An 18,542-nucleotide genomic window follows, 5' to 3' on the forward strand; every position below is an offset into this window, starting at 1 on the left:
TAAGTTCTTCTAGCTGGGCTAGTAATCAAATTAAGAGAGAAAGAGTAACAGGAAAATCAAATATTTAATATATGTGCACAGGAAATTCACATAAGTGTGGAAATTTCAAAGACAATGAGGCATCCTTGGGTATATATGACATTTTGGACAAAGGAGAAAAGGGGGTCTTAGATTTCAGAAGTGAGAATGGGCCATTTACAGGTAGTCGAGGAAGAGCTGAGCACACCGGGCAGGCAAATTCTTGGAAGGCACCTCAGAAACAACAGGCCTCTGCCTGAGGCCCTCCTGTTTACCATACTTTCCAAATTAGGCTAAGGCGAGCATCCTGAGAGTCTCTTCGTGGAGTAGGCCTTTCCATCTCAGTCTCCTAGGAAGGGAGAGGGTCAGAGGTTCTTTCTGAGTCTTTTGTTTCTCAATAACCAGTTTGAAATCAATATCCCAAAAGGCAAAACTTTCGTCCCCTTCACCATTAACAGCGGAGAAAATTCTGGCTGGATCTTGGCCAGCGGGCTTTCTTACCAGTTGGTTTAACGGTGCTCGGGGCAGATTGACCTTTCCATCTAAGGGGCTGCTGCAGTGGGACGGCTGGAGGCTCACAGGCAGGGCACCCCCTGCCCTGTCGGACAGCAGGCTCACGGGACTTGTGAAAAGTCAGCTTTCTGTCACCTTCAAACGGGACCATCGATTTCCTTAAAATGCCTGTTTTGGGAAAGACGGTTTCAGGGTGTAGACTTAGTGCCTGTTGATGTTTGGGAAGGTTTTTGATTTGTTCACCGATCACTCCAGCCCTGACCAGATGGGAAACAAAGTTTACATTTATAGTCACAAAACGGGGCCCAGAAAATTCAGCCCCCGCTGTAGTAGAGGAACTCGGTGTCTGAGCGAGTGTGGAGGCGGGGACGCGGGGCTGCGCAGCAGGCGGCCGGGGTGTGAGCGTCACCGCCTGCCTTCAGCATCGGGACCTCGCGCTCCCTGTCGGGACAACTCAGAGAACTACCCGAAGTATTTTTGATGAGGGTTCTAACAGTTTCTCTGCTTTTACCTTTTTGCCCAGGTGTGTTCTCTCTTAAAAAGTTTTACTTTTTCTCTTTGTGGTTGAAATGATAATTTATTAAAAATGTACTCATCTGTTTAAAGTCTCGGTCCTTTCTCCCTGTTTTCAGGCACACTGCAGAGACGTCCCCTTGTCCTTCATGAACACTCGCGTGGTAGACAGGTGACTGTCCTCCACCCCATGCTGCTCTAGGTGCCCCGCCGGGGAGCCGTCCAGGAGGGAAGGATGGACTCCAAAGACGACAGCTCGCACGTGTGGCCTGCGTCTGCGGACCACGAAGAGAACGCTGCCCAGGTGAAGGGGGGTTTTTCAGCCTGGTGTTGAGAGCGGTTTTCAGTGGGGGACAGTGTGCTGACAGCTAACGAGCAGCTTCTGTCCGGGAGCGAGTGGCCGGGAGGGAGGTGGCCTGCGGAGCGCAGGTGAGGAACAGGCGGCGTTTCGGCGCGTTGGACGCCGTGTCTACGTTCCAGTGCGGCCAGGGAGCTGAGCTACCGCCAGCGGGGCCTCTGCCTTTCCCAGCTCACGCCTTAGTCTGCCTCACTCCGCCACTTAATTTTGGTATTGGTGCTGAAAGTGTGTTCCTTTGTGTGATCTAGCATATGGTTTTGATGCTTTGCAAATAATGAAGTACAATGTGTTTCTATGCAAATTAGGAGTGTAAACCTCTCATTGAAAGTTGTCTCGCTGAGTCAGTAGCTCTGGAGGTTAGTCGCTTACTCAGATGTCGCTGTGATTGCGGTCTCTGCCTCAGGTGGCTGAGTAGCAGCCACTTGTTCTACTGACTGCTCTCCTAGCAGACAGGCCTCGCGTGCGTGCTTGGTATGTTTCAGGAGAGTCGGCGGTCCTAGGGAGCCTTGGTTTCTATGTGACCAAAGTATAAAACTGAGTTTTTAAGCATTATAATAAATAAGTAATTTTTATTTACATTTTTACTGAATTACATGATCACAGTGTTATTATCAAAATGAGGATGTTAATTGAAATATTTATTTATTTATTTATTTTTAAATATATCTTTATTGATTTCAGAGAGAGGAAGGGAGAGGGAGAGAGAGATAGAAACATCAATGATGAGAGAGTCATTGATCGAGCCCACAACCTGGGCATGTGTCCTGACCGGGAATCGAACCCCGATTGCCTGGATCCTAGGTCGATGCTCAACGGCTGAGCCATGCCCAGCTGGACTGAAATATTTAGATATACACATTTTATTTAAGCAATATAATAGATATTACAGTGAATAAAATTGATCATCTGGCATGATTTAAAAGTCTGAGTACTTAAAAAAAAAAAGTTCTAGGGATGCTTCCAGCAGAGTTGTTGAGAATGCTGTTTTGTTCTCATAGAAACCATTTGGAAGGTACTTTCATGCAGCTATATAGAAGGTATCCCAAAAAAGTGTATGCACAATTTAACAGCTGATAACTCACTTAATTTTCACTCCTTTTGAGGTTTAACTGATTTGAAATAATGGGTGAAGCCAGACTAAACTTTGAACAAAGAAAATTTACCCTAAAGTGCCACTAGACTTTTTTTAAGGGGATACATAAAAAAATAAAGTTTACCGTACAGAACCGGCAACAATTGAATTGAGGGCACACAAATACCAAACAAAATGATTCTTGATGTTTTTTCGACTCTAGTGCTTCGCGTTATCAGCAGTGCCTGGACCAGAACAGTCATCAGTTTGAAAACAGGCATTGACAAAAAGTTATTAATTTCTGTGGATTCTTTTAAATTTTGAAAATGAACTGTATGTTGATAAACACTGACTTTATAACCATTCAAAGTGTATACATTTTTGGGGACACCCTGTATCTGATGTATTTTGTTTATAAACAGAAATGTAGTTAATTAAGGAACAGAATAAAAGAAAACATGGTTATGGCACAATGTGACCAGGGGCCCCACACGTGGGTGACCAGACAGGAGTAGCCGGCAGGACTCACCGTCCCTCATTGCGCCCCCTTCCTAGCCGTCCCTTCTCACAGCCGGGGATCCCGAGTTAGCAGAACAGTGAGCAGTGAAGACCCAGTTGAAGGGGAAATGCTTTTTGCCTTTTTAGAGCCCAGAAACCAGGACAAGGTTTTGATGTTAATGAAAAAATCTAGTCACACAATTATCTTGCAGCTCATAAATGTGCAGCACAAGTATGTTATAGGCCTAGTTCCAATATACAAACGGAATCTTCATGGACAGATTAAATTTATGTAGAAGCTGGACTGTTCACTTAGTATAGGAGAGGAAGTTTGTTTTATTTCTGTGGTGCCTGATTGCATTTGCTTTCTAGGTTTCTTTCTGGGGATTAAATGAGCTTATATCATCTTTGGGTTCCACTGTTCTCAGTTGGAGAAAACTGAAATAAAAAAGTTAGGTCCAACGCCAAGACAGTGTAAGAGTAAGGATTCCAACCGACGAGTGCTCAGCTTCAGCATCAGCACATGAATTATTTCTCTCCCAAATGCGTACTTTGGCCATCTGCTTCTCTACCTTTAATATGGGGCTCAGGCTGTGTGCCAAACGGAGCCTTCAAGAATTCAAGCCTCCGAAGCCGCCTACTCAGAACGCATTTTAGGAAATTATCTTTCTGCTTCAGTTTTTGGTAGATGGGAAATTTTTTACCCTGTTGACACCTGAAATAGTCGTCCAGATCCCCTTAAAGGCACTTCACTGGAATTTTCTGTGTCTTGCTCTAGCTGGCAAGGATTCCGTTGCAGTTGTTGACTCAGCAAACATTTGCTGATACGCCTCCAGTGCAGCTGTGGAGTGCGAAAGAACGTGGAGGAAAGAAAGTGACCTTATTTTAACATGTCGTGAGAGGCACTATTAGCTACAAGGCAGAATTTTTATGATGTGTTAAAAGCAATTGGTGTATTTTTCCACATTACAGAATAATTTTTGTATTTTGGAACTGTTAACCAGAAGTCTTGAGTCCTACTTCTAGGATCAGTTAAGCACCCCCAGTCACTCCCCCAAAGAGATATCTGCATTGGATATTTGAGGCAAAGAGGAATTTAGATCAGTTGCCTAGTAGTAAGTAAGCAGTAGACCGGCGAGTGACAAGGTGCTTGGCTCGGGTCTCCTTGTCACTGCCGCAGTGTGGTGAGAATGTGTCAGTCCCTCCTTTCACCGGGAGGTTGTAGGAATGCAGGCTGCACTCTGCTTGCTCCGCCATGTATCTTTGTGAGACGGCTTTTGTTCTACAGGGGTAGTTGCTACATACTTTCTGCATTTTGTCCCAGGTACATTTTGTTCCAGACGCTGGAACTGTGGCTCAGATCGTCTACACCGATGACCAGGTTCGCCCGCCGCAGCAGGTGGTGTATACGGCAGATGGTGCCTCCTACACTTCAGTGGACGGCCCGGAGCACACGCTGGTGTACATCCATCCTGTGGAAGCCGCTCAGGCATGTGAATGACTGTTGTGCCTAGTTTGTTTATTAATCAATTAATTCACTAGTTACTGATGTTTATTCTCTGCCAGTCACCATAGGGACTGTTGGTACAGGAAATATTCAGATAAGATTTGTGCTTTCAAGGAGTGTATAACCAGCTTGCAGAGGAAGATATGATTTATTTATTTAAATTAAATGTGATGCTTTAGAGCAGCGATTTGCAACCTTTTCATCTCATGACATATGTAAACTAATTATTAAAAAACACACCCAGACAACAATAGTAGTAATTGCCTATCCTTTTTGCTCCCAAGTGACTTTTTAAAAAATCAGGTGCCCATACTTATATACAAGGACCTCTGGCACCAAGAATTAACCAATCAGACACGACCGTATTATGCAACGTGAGCGGTAAGATGCAACTGTACTATATGACCTATGTATTCATGGTTCAAGACAGGGCATTCACACCAGACGGCCATTGTTGTGTTGGCTGTTGTCATTTTTTTATTTGACAATCTGTGGGAAAAGAGGTCAGTGTCCCTGACTAAACAGTCAGGTATTTCATGTTTTAGAAATTCCTCTGCCACACTGCTCCGAAATTGCTGAGTCGGAGCACTAGCCCCGTATCAGTGCTTCTCCCCAGTGAGCACGGACTAGATTATCAACTTGTTACTTTTCGTAAGTATCAAAAGCAGGCCAGAAATGACATTTAGTTCTGTATAGCCTAATCAAAGATGGATCAGTGAAAACATACAGATTATTATAGTTAAATGTATAAGCAGAGGGTCCTACTAGCTTATTAGCTGCTATTTATTGTTAATACCTTACTGATTTGTAGGACTGTCATAGAGCAAAAGTAAAAGCTGTACTTTTAGCTACTTTTATTATTATAGCTACTTTTATTATAGCTACTTTTATTTTATTTTAGACAGTGACTTGGGGTATTAGTTTCCAAATGCATGACACAAATATTCCCCAGTATATAACTATTAGTTTCTCTTGTTAGCACTTTTTTACACTGTACAAAGCACTTTTAAATGTATTTTCAAAAGTAAGTTCCATACTTTTGTAGTAGGATCCTGGTAATAAAAATTTGCCCTTATATGCAATATTCAATCTAAAGGCTCAACTCATTTCCAAGGAGAAATGGGGCCTACTTAATTGATGCCTTGCAAATTGGTATAAACATGAAATTGCCAAATATTGAGATGATAGTTTTGGAATGCCTCTGCTTAGGCTAGTCCCTAACTATATTAAAATAAGATCACATAGTTTATGTAAAGGACGTCCTGTGCCCAAAAGTCTGAATTCTGATAATTTTTAAATGTCAAATCTAAAAATTTGACACTGGCTGGAATTTTCTTTACATTCCTCTACAATCAAAACTTAGCCATAGTTCTTATTGCCATAGGTTTGCTAAAGGCTTGGGCAAATTAAAGTCTTTTAAAAGTTTTGGAGGTTTTCTGTGGTGCCCTGGCTAAAATAATTTTGAAGATTTTTCTTCTGTGGTCAGCTTTGCTGCATCATGACACAAATTATGTGTTTATAAGAACTTTCTTTTAAACTATGATTTTATCGACTTTTCCCAAAAAGGAATCTTTGGAACATTAAATTCAATTTATTTTTCTTCTGCACTTCTGATAATGTGTGCATTTTATATTTGAAAGAGTTATAATGCCTGTGTATATATAGTACCCTTCTGTATTTTTATGTATCTTTACCATTTTCTTTTAATCACAGTTCTGCCCCTTGTGGTTAGCAGTGTTAAGTGAATGCACCCTCGTTCATGGAGTGCCTTTTATGTTTTCATGGCATGCCTTTTCAGTTAGCCGTGACATTCAGCCTCAAGAGAGGCTTTGCTTTAGAGGAAAATCGTGAAGAATGTTAGCCAATTGAGATGGTTGGCTTATAGTCTCTTTGGTGCCATCGGAATGAAAGGCTTTAGCTGAATGTAGGATTACTATCTTTATCTTCTTTATTAATGAAGGATTATTACTAGCTGCATGGGGGTTAACTCTCTCATGACTTGGTGCTTAGCAGCAGGATAATTTTTCCTGTGTAGGCGAGCTATCTAAAGATCAATTGATAAGGTGTTTTGTTTTGTTTTTTTTTGTTTTTGTCTAGACTCTGTTTACAGACCCAGGCCAGGTAGCTTATGTCCAACAGGATGCTCCGGCTCAGCAGGTAACGAGTTCCTTTTTGCCTCTTTGTTGCTTGGGGTTAATACTGTGAATTCTCCCGTTCCCTGGAATGTTCCCCAACCCTCTGCTCTGTGTACTCTCTCCATGTCTGCTTCTTATACAGGAAATTAAATATGGTGGTGCCTTCATCATTCCAGCTCCTGAAAAACTGAGGTTCTTCTTGGTTACCCTTTAAAGCATTGCTCTCCTTTTATCCATATTTTAATCTATCTTTTTGACTTTGAGGGACTTCCTTATTTTCCCCCAGGTTGTGAAAGTAATAAAGAAGGTGCGGGAGCTAGATATTGTTCGTCTTACTCTAAAGGAAGGATGAATCCAAGTAGTTTTATTTTCATGTTAGCTGGTATGACTAACTCAGCTGTGCCACTGAGTGTCACGAGTGATTATTAAGTACATTCGCAATTGGTAAGCACTTTCTGCTTTTGAACTTTTTATAGGTGACTTAGATACTTCCATTTTAAAATTTGAAATCTGAATAGTAGCTGTATTAATATTATTTATGAAATATATAAGAGAGAATTCTTAGGAGTCTTTGTCCTATAAGTTATGGTTGAATTTATCCCTGATTGGTAGCACTGCACAATTTTGTCAGGTTCATATACCTGAATGAAAACACTCCTTAATCCATTTAGATTGTTGTATCAGAATGGCATAAACGGGGTGGCTATACACGACAGAGATTTATTTCTCACAGTTCTGGAGGCTGGGAAACCCTAGATCAATATGTCCTCAATATGTCCCAATAGGCTGACGGGGTGAGGGAGCTCTCTGGGGTGTCTTTTATGAGGGCACAAACCCCATTCATGAGGGCTGTAGCCTCATGAGCTCATTACCTCTCAGAGGCTCCCCACAGTACCATCACACTGGGGATTATGTTTCAACATATAACTTTTGGGGAGACACAAACAGTCAGTCTATAGCAGAGTTATTTTACTAACTTTGTAATAATTAGGTATATCCTTGACAAAACAAACCACGTCCATTTCTGTGAATATTTATTAATTCTGTCAAGGAAGCAGTGGATAGATTTGATGAGTTTTTACAACTTGGCAGGCAAAAGTAAGAGTTAAAGCAATGCAAAAAATGGAAAAATACATTAAAAGAACCCAAACAAATTCTACCCAGAAACATCCTTATTCGCCCTTTGCATTTCCATATACATTTCAGAATAAACCTGGAAGTTTCCTACAAAGGTCCTGCTGGATTTTCATTGTATCTGTACATCAGTGTGTGAATAATTGACATTGTTATAAAATTGTGTCTTCCAGTCTGTGAATGCAACATATCCCTGAGTTTAAAATAAAAGTTAAAAAAATTGTCTTCTAGGTACAGGTCTTACACATCTTTCAGTGGATTTATTCCTAGATATTTGATGTATTTTCTCTTAAAAAACCACACAGCCCTAACCGGTTTGGCTCAGTGGTTAGAGCGTTGGCCTGCGGACAGAAGGGTCCTGGGTTCGATTCAGGCCAGGGGCACGCATCTCAGTTTCAGGCTCGACCCTGGTTGGGGTGCGTGCAGGAGGCAACCAATTGATGTCTCTCTCTCACATTGATGTTTCTGTCTCTTTTTTTCTCTCTTTGTCTCTCTCTCCACCCCACTCTCTCTGAAAAGCAATGGAAAAAATATCCTTAGGTGAGGATTGAAAAAAAAAAGACACACACGCACAAACATGCTTTCTAGTTCTGGTCACTGGAAAGGGTTAGATACATTCATCCACCCAGTAGCGACGAGCCAATGTTGTCTCTAAATACAGTTGTTTAGTAAAAAGAATCTGAGCTCCCCAGAGCAATGGCAGGTCCTGGCAGCAGGAAATGTACAAGGTGTGTCCGAAAAGTCTTATCTTATCGCGGTGCAAGGAAGCTGGTAAAAGCCTGTGCTCTGTGGAAAGAACTCATGATCTAACTTGAAGGGGCCAAAATGGGACAGTCTGACCTGTAAAAACAGGAAAATATCTATAATTGAAATACATTAAATATATTAAAACATTTCATAAGCTAGTACTGATATTAAAAGAAATCACTCATTGGTCACTTTCTGAGGATACTAGAGGCCACCGCTGTGTTCATTACTCAGGAAACTGGTAAATGACTGGGAAGAACTCGGCCTTCCTCCCTGAACGTACTCAGGTAAACAGTTACTTGATGAGGGAAATTTCTCTATTGAAGCATTCCAACTAATGAATAAAGAGGGGATGGCTCGCTTGGAATATCACCGTTTTTCACCCTCTAATGAAATATGATCTAGGCAGTGATCATTAACCACAGTCTGAAACCATCAGGAAAAAGCTGATGAGGCACTTTATAGTGGGTGGATCAGCTTGACCCTCTGATCACTGTTAGTGTCACCCAGAAGAGAGAACCATTCGCTACAGGCCTCCTGCTGTTGTGTACCTTCCACTGCATTTCACCACATATGAAGTGTTTCTCCCCCAAACTGAACCTGAAGCCGAGGGTAGACAAAGTGGAAGGAATCAAAAGACACAGAAGGATGCAATCAGTGAAATCCAGACTGTGGAAAACTGCAGGACAAATGGCCTGGCTTCTTCCACGTATAAACTGCAAAGGGACAGAAGCGGAGCAGGAATTTATAGATTAAAGGAGACTTTGAACAAAACAACTGTAAAACAAATTATGAGACCGTTGGGAAACAGTGGATATTTGATGATGTTAAGGAATGGTTAATTTTTTAGGTATGATAATATATAAAATTAAAAAGTCGTTTTCTTGTAGAGATATCTACTGAACTGTTTACAGCTGAAAATATGTAATGCCTGAAGTTTGCTTCAAAATAATCTAGTGAGGGGAAGGTGTGTGGGAAAATAGTTAAAATAAGGTTAGCCACAAATTGGTAATTGTTGAAGCTGAGTGATGGGTGTGTGAGGTGTATTATACTATTTTATTTGATATATGTTTGAAAATTTGTCATTATAAATGGGAAAGCTATTTTGATAAGACCGTCTAAATTGCTTTTCAGAAGCTGAAAAAATTTACATTCCTACCAATAGTATATGGCAATGCCTGTTACCACACATACTTGCATTCTTTTAATATTTTGCCAATCTGATATGCAAAATGGTATTCTCTTGTTTTCCTATTAAGGCATAGTTAGAAATGTGGTTGCCATTTGCACCTCAAAGGGCCCTTCATCTTCTTCAATCTCCAGAAACAATCTGTTTCATGTCCTGCACAAAAGGAAAGTTGTACCCAGATAGCTTTATGAACATTGACATTACAAGGAAGTATAACTCCTGGCTTCATATCTTTCTTTTTTACAGTTTCCTTTCAACCAGCACGGTTTTTATTTCTGGCTATAACACCTCATTGATTGTTCTGCTTGTTCTGTGACCTGGGTAAATTCTGAATAGAAAGTTGGAGTGAGCCTTTAACGCAGATGATAAATGCCTTTCCTCCCCTTTAGCAAAAAGGTTCCTATTTTCAGTGGTGGCAAAATCCACTCGAAGCCTTTTTCATGTATGTCTTCCCTCCTCCTTAAGCAAGGCTCCAGTAGTCTCCAGACGCAGCACAGTCTCTTCTTTGTTTCTGAAAATGAACATGTGCGACTCCCCACACACTGAGAAGGAAATATGCTGCATGGTAATTGGTCTCAGTAGGGACGCAGAAGCATTCTGTTGTGTGTGCTGCTGTCCAGTGTGGCTTCATATTTCACTTCTCAGATAAATTGTCTCCTGAAATGCAAATGCATTATATAGTTTCAGAGGTAATTACTGAGAGAGACATTAAGTGGGAAGGAGAAAGTGCACCATAGTTTAACAAATTCCTTTTCCTCCTACCATGTTTTATTGTGCTTGCGAAAACGCGCAGGGTTAAAATATTTTTGTCTCCTCTCTTTCTGTAAGTGTACTTGGCACACGTTGCTCAGCACCTTGCTGCTTGGCTGTTGTCCCGGAGCAGGTGTGGTTACCTGGTGGCTCTGGGAGTTAAGGTGTGTGTGATGCTTACCTCCTCTGGTGCCCTCCTTGAACAGACTTAGCTCCGTAGGGGCCGTTGTGATATGGTAGAAAAAGCAGGGCAGAGCCAGAATTTGAATTGTATGTCTGCACTTAGGAACTATGTCGTGATGTTACCTGGCCTCAAAGGAATTTAAAAATATGCCTGGCTCTCAGAAAGTGTCAGTTGGATCTGAATTATGAATTAACAAATTTATAATGCACGCCTACTGGAAGTAGACAGTGGTTACCAAGCAATGATTGCCATTGACTCTGTTCATTCATTTTCAACAGCAGTTTGCACAATTCTGGTGTGCGTTCAACCCCTGCTTCACCGCCAGTCATTCCAGATAATGCTGGAGTGTTCGAGCCTTTTCTTTGCCACAGTCTTTTAGGAGAGTTCAGCACAGGGGAGGAGAAGGTTGTTAGTACTATCCTGATGCCAGCTTTCTCAGCAGTGGCGAGAAGCCAGCAGTAACCTTGCCCAACCACAGTCTTTCTAGCAGCATCTGTTGGGGAAAAAATACATCACCGCTTCGCTGGAATAACTCTGAATTGCTGAATTCATTCTTTGAGGTTGGCTCTGCAGAGATAAAGAATTTATGAGGAGCAGAGGTGGATATATGCTTCGGTTTGTTCAGGGTGTGATAACATTCATCACTAACACTGGTGTAAACTCTAAGTGCTCGGAATAAAGGACAGTATTGAAACTGCTCTGACATAACAAGTGGGAACGGAGCGGCTTTGCTGCAGGACCAGGGGAGGTGACAGAGGGGGGTGGCAAATACAGCCCTGTTGCCAGAAGTCCCTGCGCTTTTCCTTGTGACGGCCTCACCTCGGCAGGTGTCTCATTTGCTTTCATTGAAGCTGAAGCAGAAGCAGCTTCCAGACTTTTGTTCTCCCACATAAAGCTTCCAGAAGGCCCTGAGCTGCAGAGACGGAAAGTTGCGTAAAAGTCTCGGCTCCTGGTTAAATGAGTGCGTGTTCAAACAGGCATGCACTGTTTGAGGTAACTGATTTTATCTGCTTTCTGGAGCCTGAGTATTTCAGATGCTGGGCAATGACCTTAAACTGCCGTCGTGTCTGGCTCTGTAAACACACCCAGTACTTCATCATGGAGTTTAGGAAGCTCTCGGGCTTTGACGCCCATCAAACAAAGGATGTTTCTGTGCCCAGCAGCACAGTTCCTTTAGGTGACTACAGGGACTGGTGTCATTTCCCAAAGGGCCAATTATATTTGCACAGAGTAATCTTCATTGAGCACCTAATGTTCAGCAGTCTTTTAAGGAGTAGAGGAAGTATATGATGTTACCTCTGTCCTTACAGAGTTATGATAATAATAATCCATTATTATTAACATTAAGCACTTATTAAATGCCAGATACTTTCCTACTAGCCTCATATACATTATTGCTTCATTTAGTCCTCACGACAACCTGTCAGGTATCAGTTTATTACTATGCCCATTTTACAGACAGGGAAACCGAGGTTCAGAGTGGTTTATTACCTTGCTAAGTAGTGCAGCCAGGATTTTAATCCAAATTTGTCTAACTCCAAAGCCCGTGCTCTGCTTCCCTGAGGGGCAGTTGGAGAGGCAAGATGGACTGACATGAAAATGCATAGCACTGAAAAGTAGGCGGTGTTCGGCAATGGGTACAGAAGCTGTGAGGGATTGCTGGTGTGTGAGATGTCAGAGTCAGCATTCTACAAGATCTTGGCAGGCTGGGGAAACTGGAAGAGTAAAATGAAATTTACTGGAGATAAATGCAGAGTCCTTCCATTTAAGTGAAAATCCGCTGCTTAAGTCCCGAGGAGGAGAGAAATGGGTTAATAGCACTCTGTGAGGGGGAACAGAGGACTCGGGGGTTTGGGGTATCTGCAGATGTGAAACGGGTCAGCCGTAGAACAAGACCGTCATAAATGCTAATGCTACGTTTTAAAGATGTGGAACCCACCGAGGAATAAATGGAGACCGCAGGGCGTGGAGGGATCTGGAAGTCTGGCCGCGTGGACAGTGACTGAATGAGTTAGGAGTGTCTGAAGAACTGTCTTCACGTGCAGAAGGGTTAGATTTATCCCATGTAACCCTGGAGGGAAGTTGTCGGTCCCAGCCAGCGCGTGGGAGGTACATGGGGCATCCCTGCTCCACAGAAACCGTCGTGAGCGATGCCGGCGTGACCCGCAGCCTTGCAGGCGGTGGGTGTGGAAGCCGGGGCTGCGTGCCGTCGAGTGGGCTGCTGTGCTCAGGGCCGCAGATAGAGCGGGGAGGCCAGGGAGGCTAGCGCCTCGGGGGCGGTTCACGGAGAGACTGGAAGGCGATGCCTGGAGCAGAAGATGGGCGCAGGGAGGGCAGCCTGGGCGAGGGGACAACAGGTGGGCAGACAGAGAAAAGGGGAGTAGGCATTTTTAAAAACTTGCTGTGTTTATCAAACAGGAAGGGGACATGGCTTGAGTGTGACTTAGGGTGCTAATTGGGCAGGAGCCGTAGATTGGGTAAAAGGGAGCGGGGCAGGGGTGGTCTGTAACCCACAGCACTCATTTAGGAGGCGAGGAAACCCCGTAAGGGACCACTTACTTCCTGCCGGCAGGTTTGGTCAGGTAGCACTGACCCAGTCCATGACCCAGACCTCCTCTTGTGTGAGAAGGACCGACTTCAGCGCGATGAACAAACGACACCTCTCTCGTCGTTTCTTAGAACCTCAGCCTCTCTGAGGAGTAAGGGGAGAGCTGCTAACCGTTGAATTTTACCAGCTGCACGTTGCGCCCCGGGTTTAGTCTGAAAAGTGAGTGGTTGAAGGTAGGCTAGACATCACCGACACTGCTGGGGCCGCCCTGAAAGGGCCGGAGGGACCCCGACCCGACACCGAGCTCAGATGTCGGGACTGCTGATATCACACACACACCGCGAGGGTGTGGAGGTGTGTTCCTCCCACGTCCGAAGTGTCAGGGCAGACAGGCCGGCCTCTCAAGCAGGGTTAAAAGGGCTTGAGTGAGTAAGGAAAGGAGACGGGCTTGGGGTTTTGTCGAGGTGGAGGGGTGTGGGATCAGTGTGGGGGTTCAGAGCGTGTGGTCAGGTGCTCGGGGTTTGAACCCCCTGCCGGTGTCGAAGGAGGGAGCACCCGGGGTTTCCCACCCGCTCACGCAGGTGTGGAGCAGAAGCCGCAGAAATGAAGGCAGGCTCCTCTTTAAGGCTGTTAGACGGGATCCTTTCTCCGGGGCCTCGGATGGGGCCCTGTGAGGAACACCTGCCGCCACCCCCTCGAATGTCACCTGCGTCCCTGTGTGCAGGGAACTATGCCCGGCCGTGTTCTGACTTGATGGTGCTCCTCTGTCCAGGCCTCACTGCCGGTGCACAACCAGGTGCTGCCTTCGGTTGGGGGTGCAGATGACGCGGACCCGCTGGCCACTCTGCAGACCCCTATGGGGGGGCTGGAGGCCAAGGAGGACTCCGAGGAGGACTCGGAGGAAGACTCGGAGGAGGAGGAGGAGGGCGAGGACACCGACCTGGGTGACTGGGAGCCCGACCCACCCCGGCCCTTCGACCCGCACGACTTATGTGAGTACCCGGGGTGCTCGCGGTGAGGCTCCCTGTGCAGCGCGCTCCCCGCTGGGGGCCTCGCCCGCCGTCCTCCCGGCAGCGTGGGGCGCACACGCCGCTCCGGAGGACCCGGGGACGCTGGGCGGCCGCGCAGGGTGGCGCGGGCTGGGGCCGGGCAGCGGGCCGGAGTCTCTCGGACACCAGAGCCGGGGCTACCATCCCGCTGTGGTAAGATTCTCCAGCTCTGGAATATTCAGCAGCTTCAGCTTTAATGCGTTTTCTTTACCGCTTCACCTCTCTTCTTAATAGCTTTTAAAAACTGCCTGTGTGCCCTGGCCCGTGCGGCTCAGTTGAGCGTCATCCTGTGCGCACTGGGTTCGAATCCTGGTCAGGGCAGGTGCCCGGGCTGGGGGTTTGGCCCCCGGTTGGGGCTCGTATGGAAGGCAGCTGATCAATGTTTCTCTCTCTCTCTCACTCTCTGTCCCCCTTCCTCCCTCTAAAATAAATTTTTAAAAAAGCCTGTTGTAGTCCAGGCACTAGCACTTTATACTTTCAGCTTGTCTCATGTTCTCGCAGTCTTATGAGTTAGGTAGCTTTCCCAAGGTCATGCTCATCCTTACAAGAGTCAGGATTCAAACTCGGGTGGCTGTCTCCGCGTGCCCACGGCTCAGCGTAACTCACGCTGCCCCCCGGTGTTGCCTGCCCGGGAGGAGGGTGTTCCGCTTCCACCCACCGCGCTGTGCTTCTTCCCATTGATTTTCATGCTTTTATGGCAGGTTCTTATCTCATGATTTGAGTAATCCAGGCTGTTCAGAGCTCTGTGGTCTCACAGATTTCTCCCCAGACCTTCCGTGGGACAGTGGAAAAGCCCATTGGCCTGGGGACAGTGTTTACCTTCATGTCCAATAGAAAACTCTTGTGTGTTTTCCCTGAAATGCATGTGTTTTCAAGGCCACTCTTTAGTCAAATACACAGAAAGTCACTTTCTCTTGTAGACGTTAGTACAAAGCAGCTCGCCACTGTTGGAGGATCGTTGGAACTGGAAATGCCTATTTCCTAAGCCAGATCATCACTCAGCCAGGGCTGGGTAAAATATGGTCGGTTAATTAAATTTGCTAAGGGTCATGAGTGTGATCTCTGTGTGGTCCAGCCCCTTTTCCCTCTTTTGCGGCTCTTTACATCTAATTCTGACGGTTAGCGGACAGAAGGGTGCCACCCATTAGTTGTAAAGGGGAAGAGGGAGTGAGTGTGGATGCTTAGTGCAGACTGATCGCTCGGAGGATGAGCTGAAAACATGCCCCGTCAGGGCGGGCTGAGTGTGTCATCCAAGTGAGCGAAGGCTGGGCTGTTAAATGCACTAATTTCACCATTACCTCTCAAACTGCACAGCACTCTCTCTGTTTTCATTCCTGGACAATGAGGTTTCTACAGTTTCTTTTGAAAAAATTGATTAAACAGTATTGTCAGGTATTTTTTTTAACAGTTTTATTGAGGTATAATTTATGTACTATAAAATTCATCTCTTTCATCTCATCAGATTTTGTAACATTTAGCCTTATAAGCTCTTCTTTTTTTCTCTTCAGACATATTATAATTGACTTGTAAATTTAGTGGCCACTGTTTGAATTAATATCCAGTAGAGAAATCAGTCACAACCACAGCCTGCATATTATTTTTGGCAGGCATAGCTGATTCTGCCTGATTTTAGAGGAAAAGTACAGGATTTTATTGGTCTATGAAAGCTAATATATTACAATTGAATGGGTATTATAATTGCAGGAGTTAATTGAATTTTGGCCTTAAAACTTGGGGATTTTTCAACTTAGAACTTTTTTAAAATTGATTTTTTAAAGAGAGAGGGGGAGGGAGAGAGAGAGAGAAGAGAGAAACATCGATCCATTGTTCCACTTATTTATGCACCTGTTCGTTGATTCCTGTATGTGCCCTGACTGGGGATTGAACCTGCAACTTTGGTGTATCAGGACAATGCTCTAACCAACTGAGCTACCCAGCCAGGGCTCAGCTTTGAACCTTTTACTTGAGATCAATCATGTTGAAGATCCGACTTGCAGGTTTTCTTTCTCTTGCAGGGTGTGAGGAGTGTAACAACGCACACTCTTCAGTGTGCCCAAAGCATGGCCCCCTGCACCCCATCCCCAACCGCCCCGTGCTCACCAGAGCCAGAGCCAGCCTGCCCCTGGTCCTCTACATTGATCGGTTCCTTGGAGGCGTGTTCTCCAAAAGGCGCATCCCTAAGCGCACCCAGTTTGGCCCCGTGGAGGGACCACTCGTCAGGGAGTCCGAACTGAAAGACTGTTACATTCATCTAAAGGTAACTTCTGCTTTATTCGTAGATCACTCTTGTTTTTATTATTTTTAAAGAGGCACATATTTTCCTACCGAGTCTCCTAACTCAGTTTCATAGTAGTTGTTTGCTAAGGCGTTACACGAATAGCTCTGAAAGGTGTAGTTCTTAGGGGCTGTATTAGTTGGCTGGAGCTGCCGTAACAAAACACCACAGACTGGGTGGCTTAAATGATGGGAATTTATGTTCTCGTAGTTCTGGAGGCTAGAAGCCAAGATCTAGGTTTCGGTGGGGTTGGTTTCCTCTGAGGCACCTCCCCTTGGCTTGTAGATGGCCACCCTCTCGCTGCGGCTGCACACGGTCGTCCCTCTCTGTGAGGCTGCCCTGGTGACTCTCTGCGTGTTCCCTTCTCTTCTTATAAGGCCACTAGTCAGATTGAATTAGACCCACTCTAATGGCCTCATTTAAACTTAACCACCTCTTTTAAAGCCCTGCCTACAAAGATAGTCACATTCTGAGCTCTTGGGAGTTAGGTCTTCAACATATGAAGTGTTGTTTGTTTTTTTGTTTTGTGTGTGTGTGTGTTGAGGGGGGCGGTGTACATAATTCAGCCTATAATAGAGGCTCTAACAGGTGTGTTTTTTTCAGTATCTATACAAAGGGGAGAATCAGAACATACGGTTGATTTAAGGAGCAATCCTTTATATATTATGACATGAATGCATAGCGCATTGAAGATTTTATTTTTATTGTTTGGTGTGGCTTTTAACTTTCTCTTTGATTGCAGGTTTCCCTTGATAAAGGGGACAGAAAAGACAGGGACTTGCATGAAGACCTATGGTTCGAGTTGTCTGATGAGACGCTTTGTAACTGGATGATGTTCGTACGCCCGGCCCAGAACCACCTGGAGCAGAACCTGGTGGCTTACCAGTATGGCCACCACGTGTATTATACAACAATAAAGAATGTGGAACCCAAGCAGGAACTGAAGGTATGGAGCTGGGCCAGTGGGGCCTCTGCTAGGAACTGTGGTTATTTAATGCTTTTCCTGCCTTTTTCCCCCCTGAATTTTACAAAAATGGTTCTTTCCTTGTAATTCACTTACTTACTGAATACACACTATGTACTATAAACCTATAATAATCCTATAAGTAGAACAGAATGAAAAATGTACAACTTTTGGGGATATCAAAGGCCTATGTGAAGGCATTAGGCCAAGGAATAGGAAGGGGTTGTTTTGGGGAGCAGACTGGTATTTGTGATGGAGTGATTAAAGGGTCACTTACCATGATTTATGGACTCTAAAGAAGAATTGCCTGGGAAACAGGAGATCTTATTAAGTGGAATTCAGATGTATGGGCAAGATTTGTTTATCTGCATAATTCATTTTGCCCAAACGATTCTATGCATGGACTTCTGATTTCAGGAATATATTTTTCGGGGATAACTGTTGGAATTTGTGTAAATATTAACTCTTGATGACATAATGAAAACTCTGCAGTGATTCCAAGTAAAAATACCTTTAAAATATATATATATGTTAGAAACATGGCTTCCTGATATAATTGAAAAATAGGTGAGAAATGATCGTATCAGTCTGAGAACACTGAGTTGCACAGTGCCTCACAGTGGTCAAAGTGAGACTAGATGCCTCTCTAGGGAGAGAGCAAAGACCTAAAGTGTTCAAAAGCTATACAAACCCCGTGTCTTTGAAACCATCAACTAGATAATCCATAAACCCCAAAGAAAATATATAAAAGGAGATTTATATCTCACATCATCTTTCCCAATGAATTCTTGACAAGATAAAACTAAAATGTGGAGGGAAGATTATTTTCTCTTTTAAGGCAACTATAGAGGTAAAGACAGAAACAATTAAATACGAATACAATAGTTCAGTATAATAACCAAAACAACAGATAAAAAGGAAGCTGCAGAATGGGGGAAATATTTGTAATACACATTAAAAGGTTTAAGTGTAAAAACAGAGAGAGTTGTATGCCTCTGACCTCACTACATCCAGATGGACAAATGAGCAAATGCCAGGAATAGACTTTATTTGGAAGAGGAATTAAATAGTTAAGACCTATTTTTAAA

At 44.2% G+C, this 18,542-nt stretch overlaps 1 protein-coding gene across 1 annotated transcript in view; it reads left to right on the forward strand.

Annotated features, from left to right (window-relative positions):
* The first annotated feature begins 921 nt into the window (after nucleotides 1-921).
* The window catches only part of PRDM10 (PR/SET domain 10), a 52,791-nt gene continuing 35,170 nt past the window's right edge, over nucleotides 922-18,542 (forward strand). Inside the window, exons 1-7 of the mRNA XM_016204472.2 lie at nucleotides 922-1,054; nucleotides 1,164-1,348; nucleotides 4,297-4,461; nucleotides 6,577-6,636; nucleotides 13,939-14,158; nucleotides 16,231-16,472; nucleotides 17,233-17,436. Coding sequence (XP_016059958.2) covers nucleotides 1,280-1,348; nucleotides 4,297-4,461; nucleotides 6,577-6,636; nucleotides 13,939-14,158; nucleotides 16,231-16,472; nucleotides 17,233-17,436 — 960 coding nt within the window. The 5' untranslated portion in view covers nucleotides 922-1,054; nucleotides 1,164-1,279. The remainder of the gene's footprint in view (nucleotides 1,055-1,163; nucleotides 1,349-4,296; nucleotides 4,462-6,576; nucleotides 6,637-13,938; nucleotides 14,159-16,230; nucleotides 16,473-17,232; nucleotides 17,437-18,542) is intronic.

The sequence above is a fragment of the Miniopterus natalensis genome, chromosome 20 (assembly GCF_054644295.1).
Source record: "Miniopterus natalensis isolate mMinNat1 chromosome 20, mMinNat1.hap1, whole genome shotgun sequence".
Lineage (NCBI taxonomy): Eukaryota > Metazoa > Chordata > Mammalia > Chiroptera > Miniopteridae > Miniopterus > Miniopterus natalensis.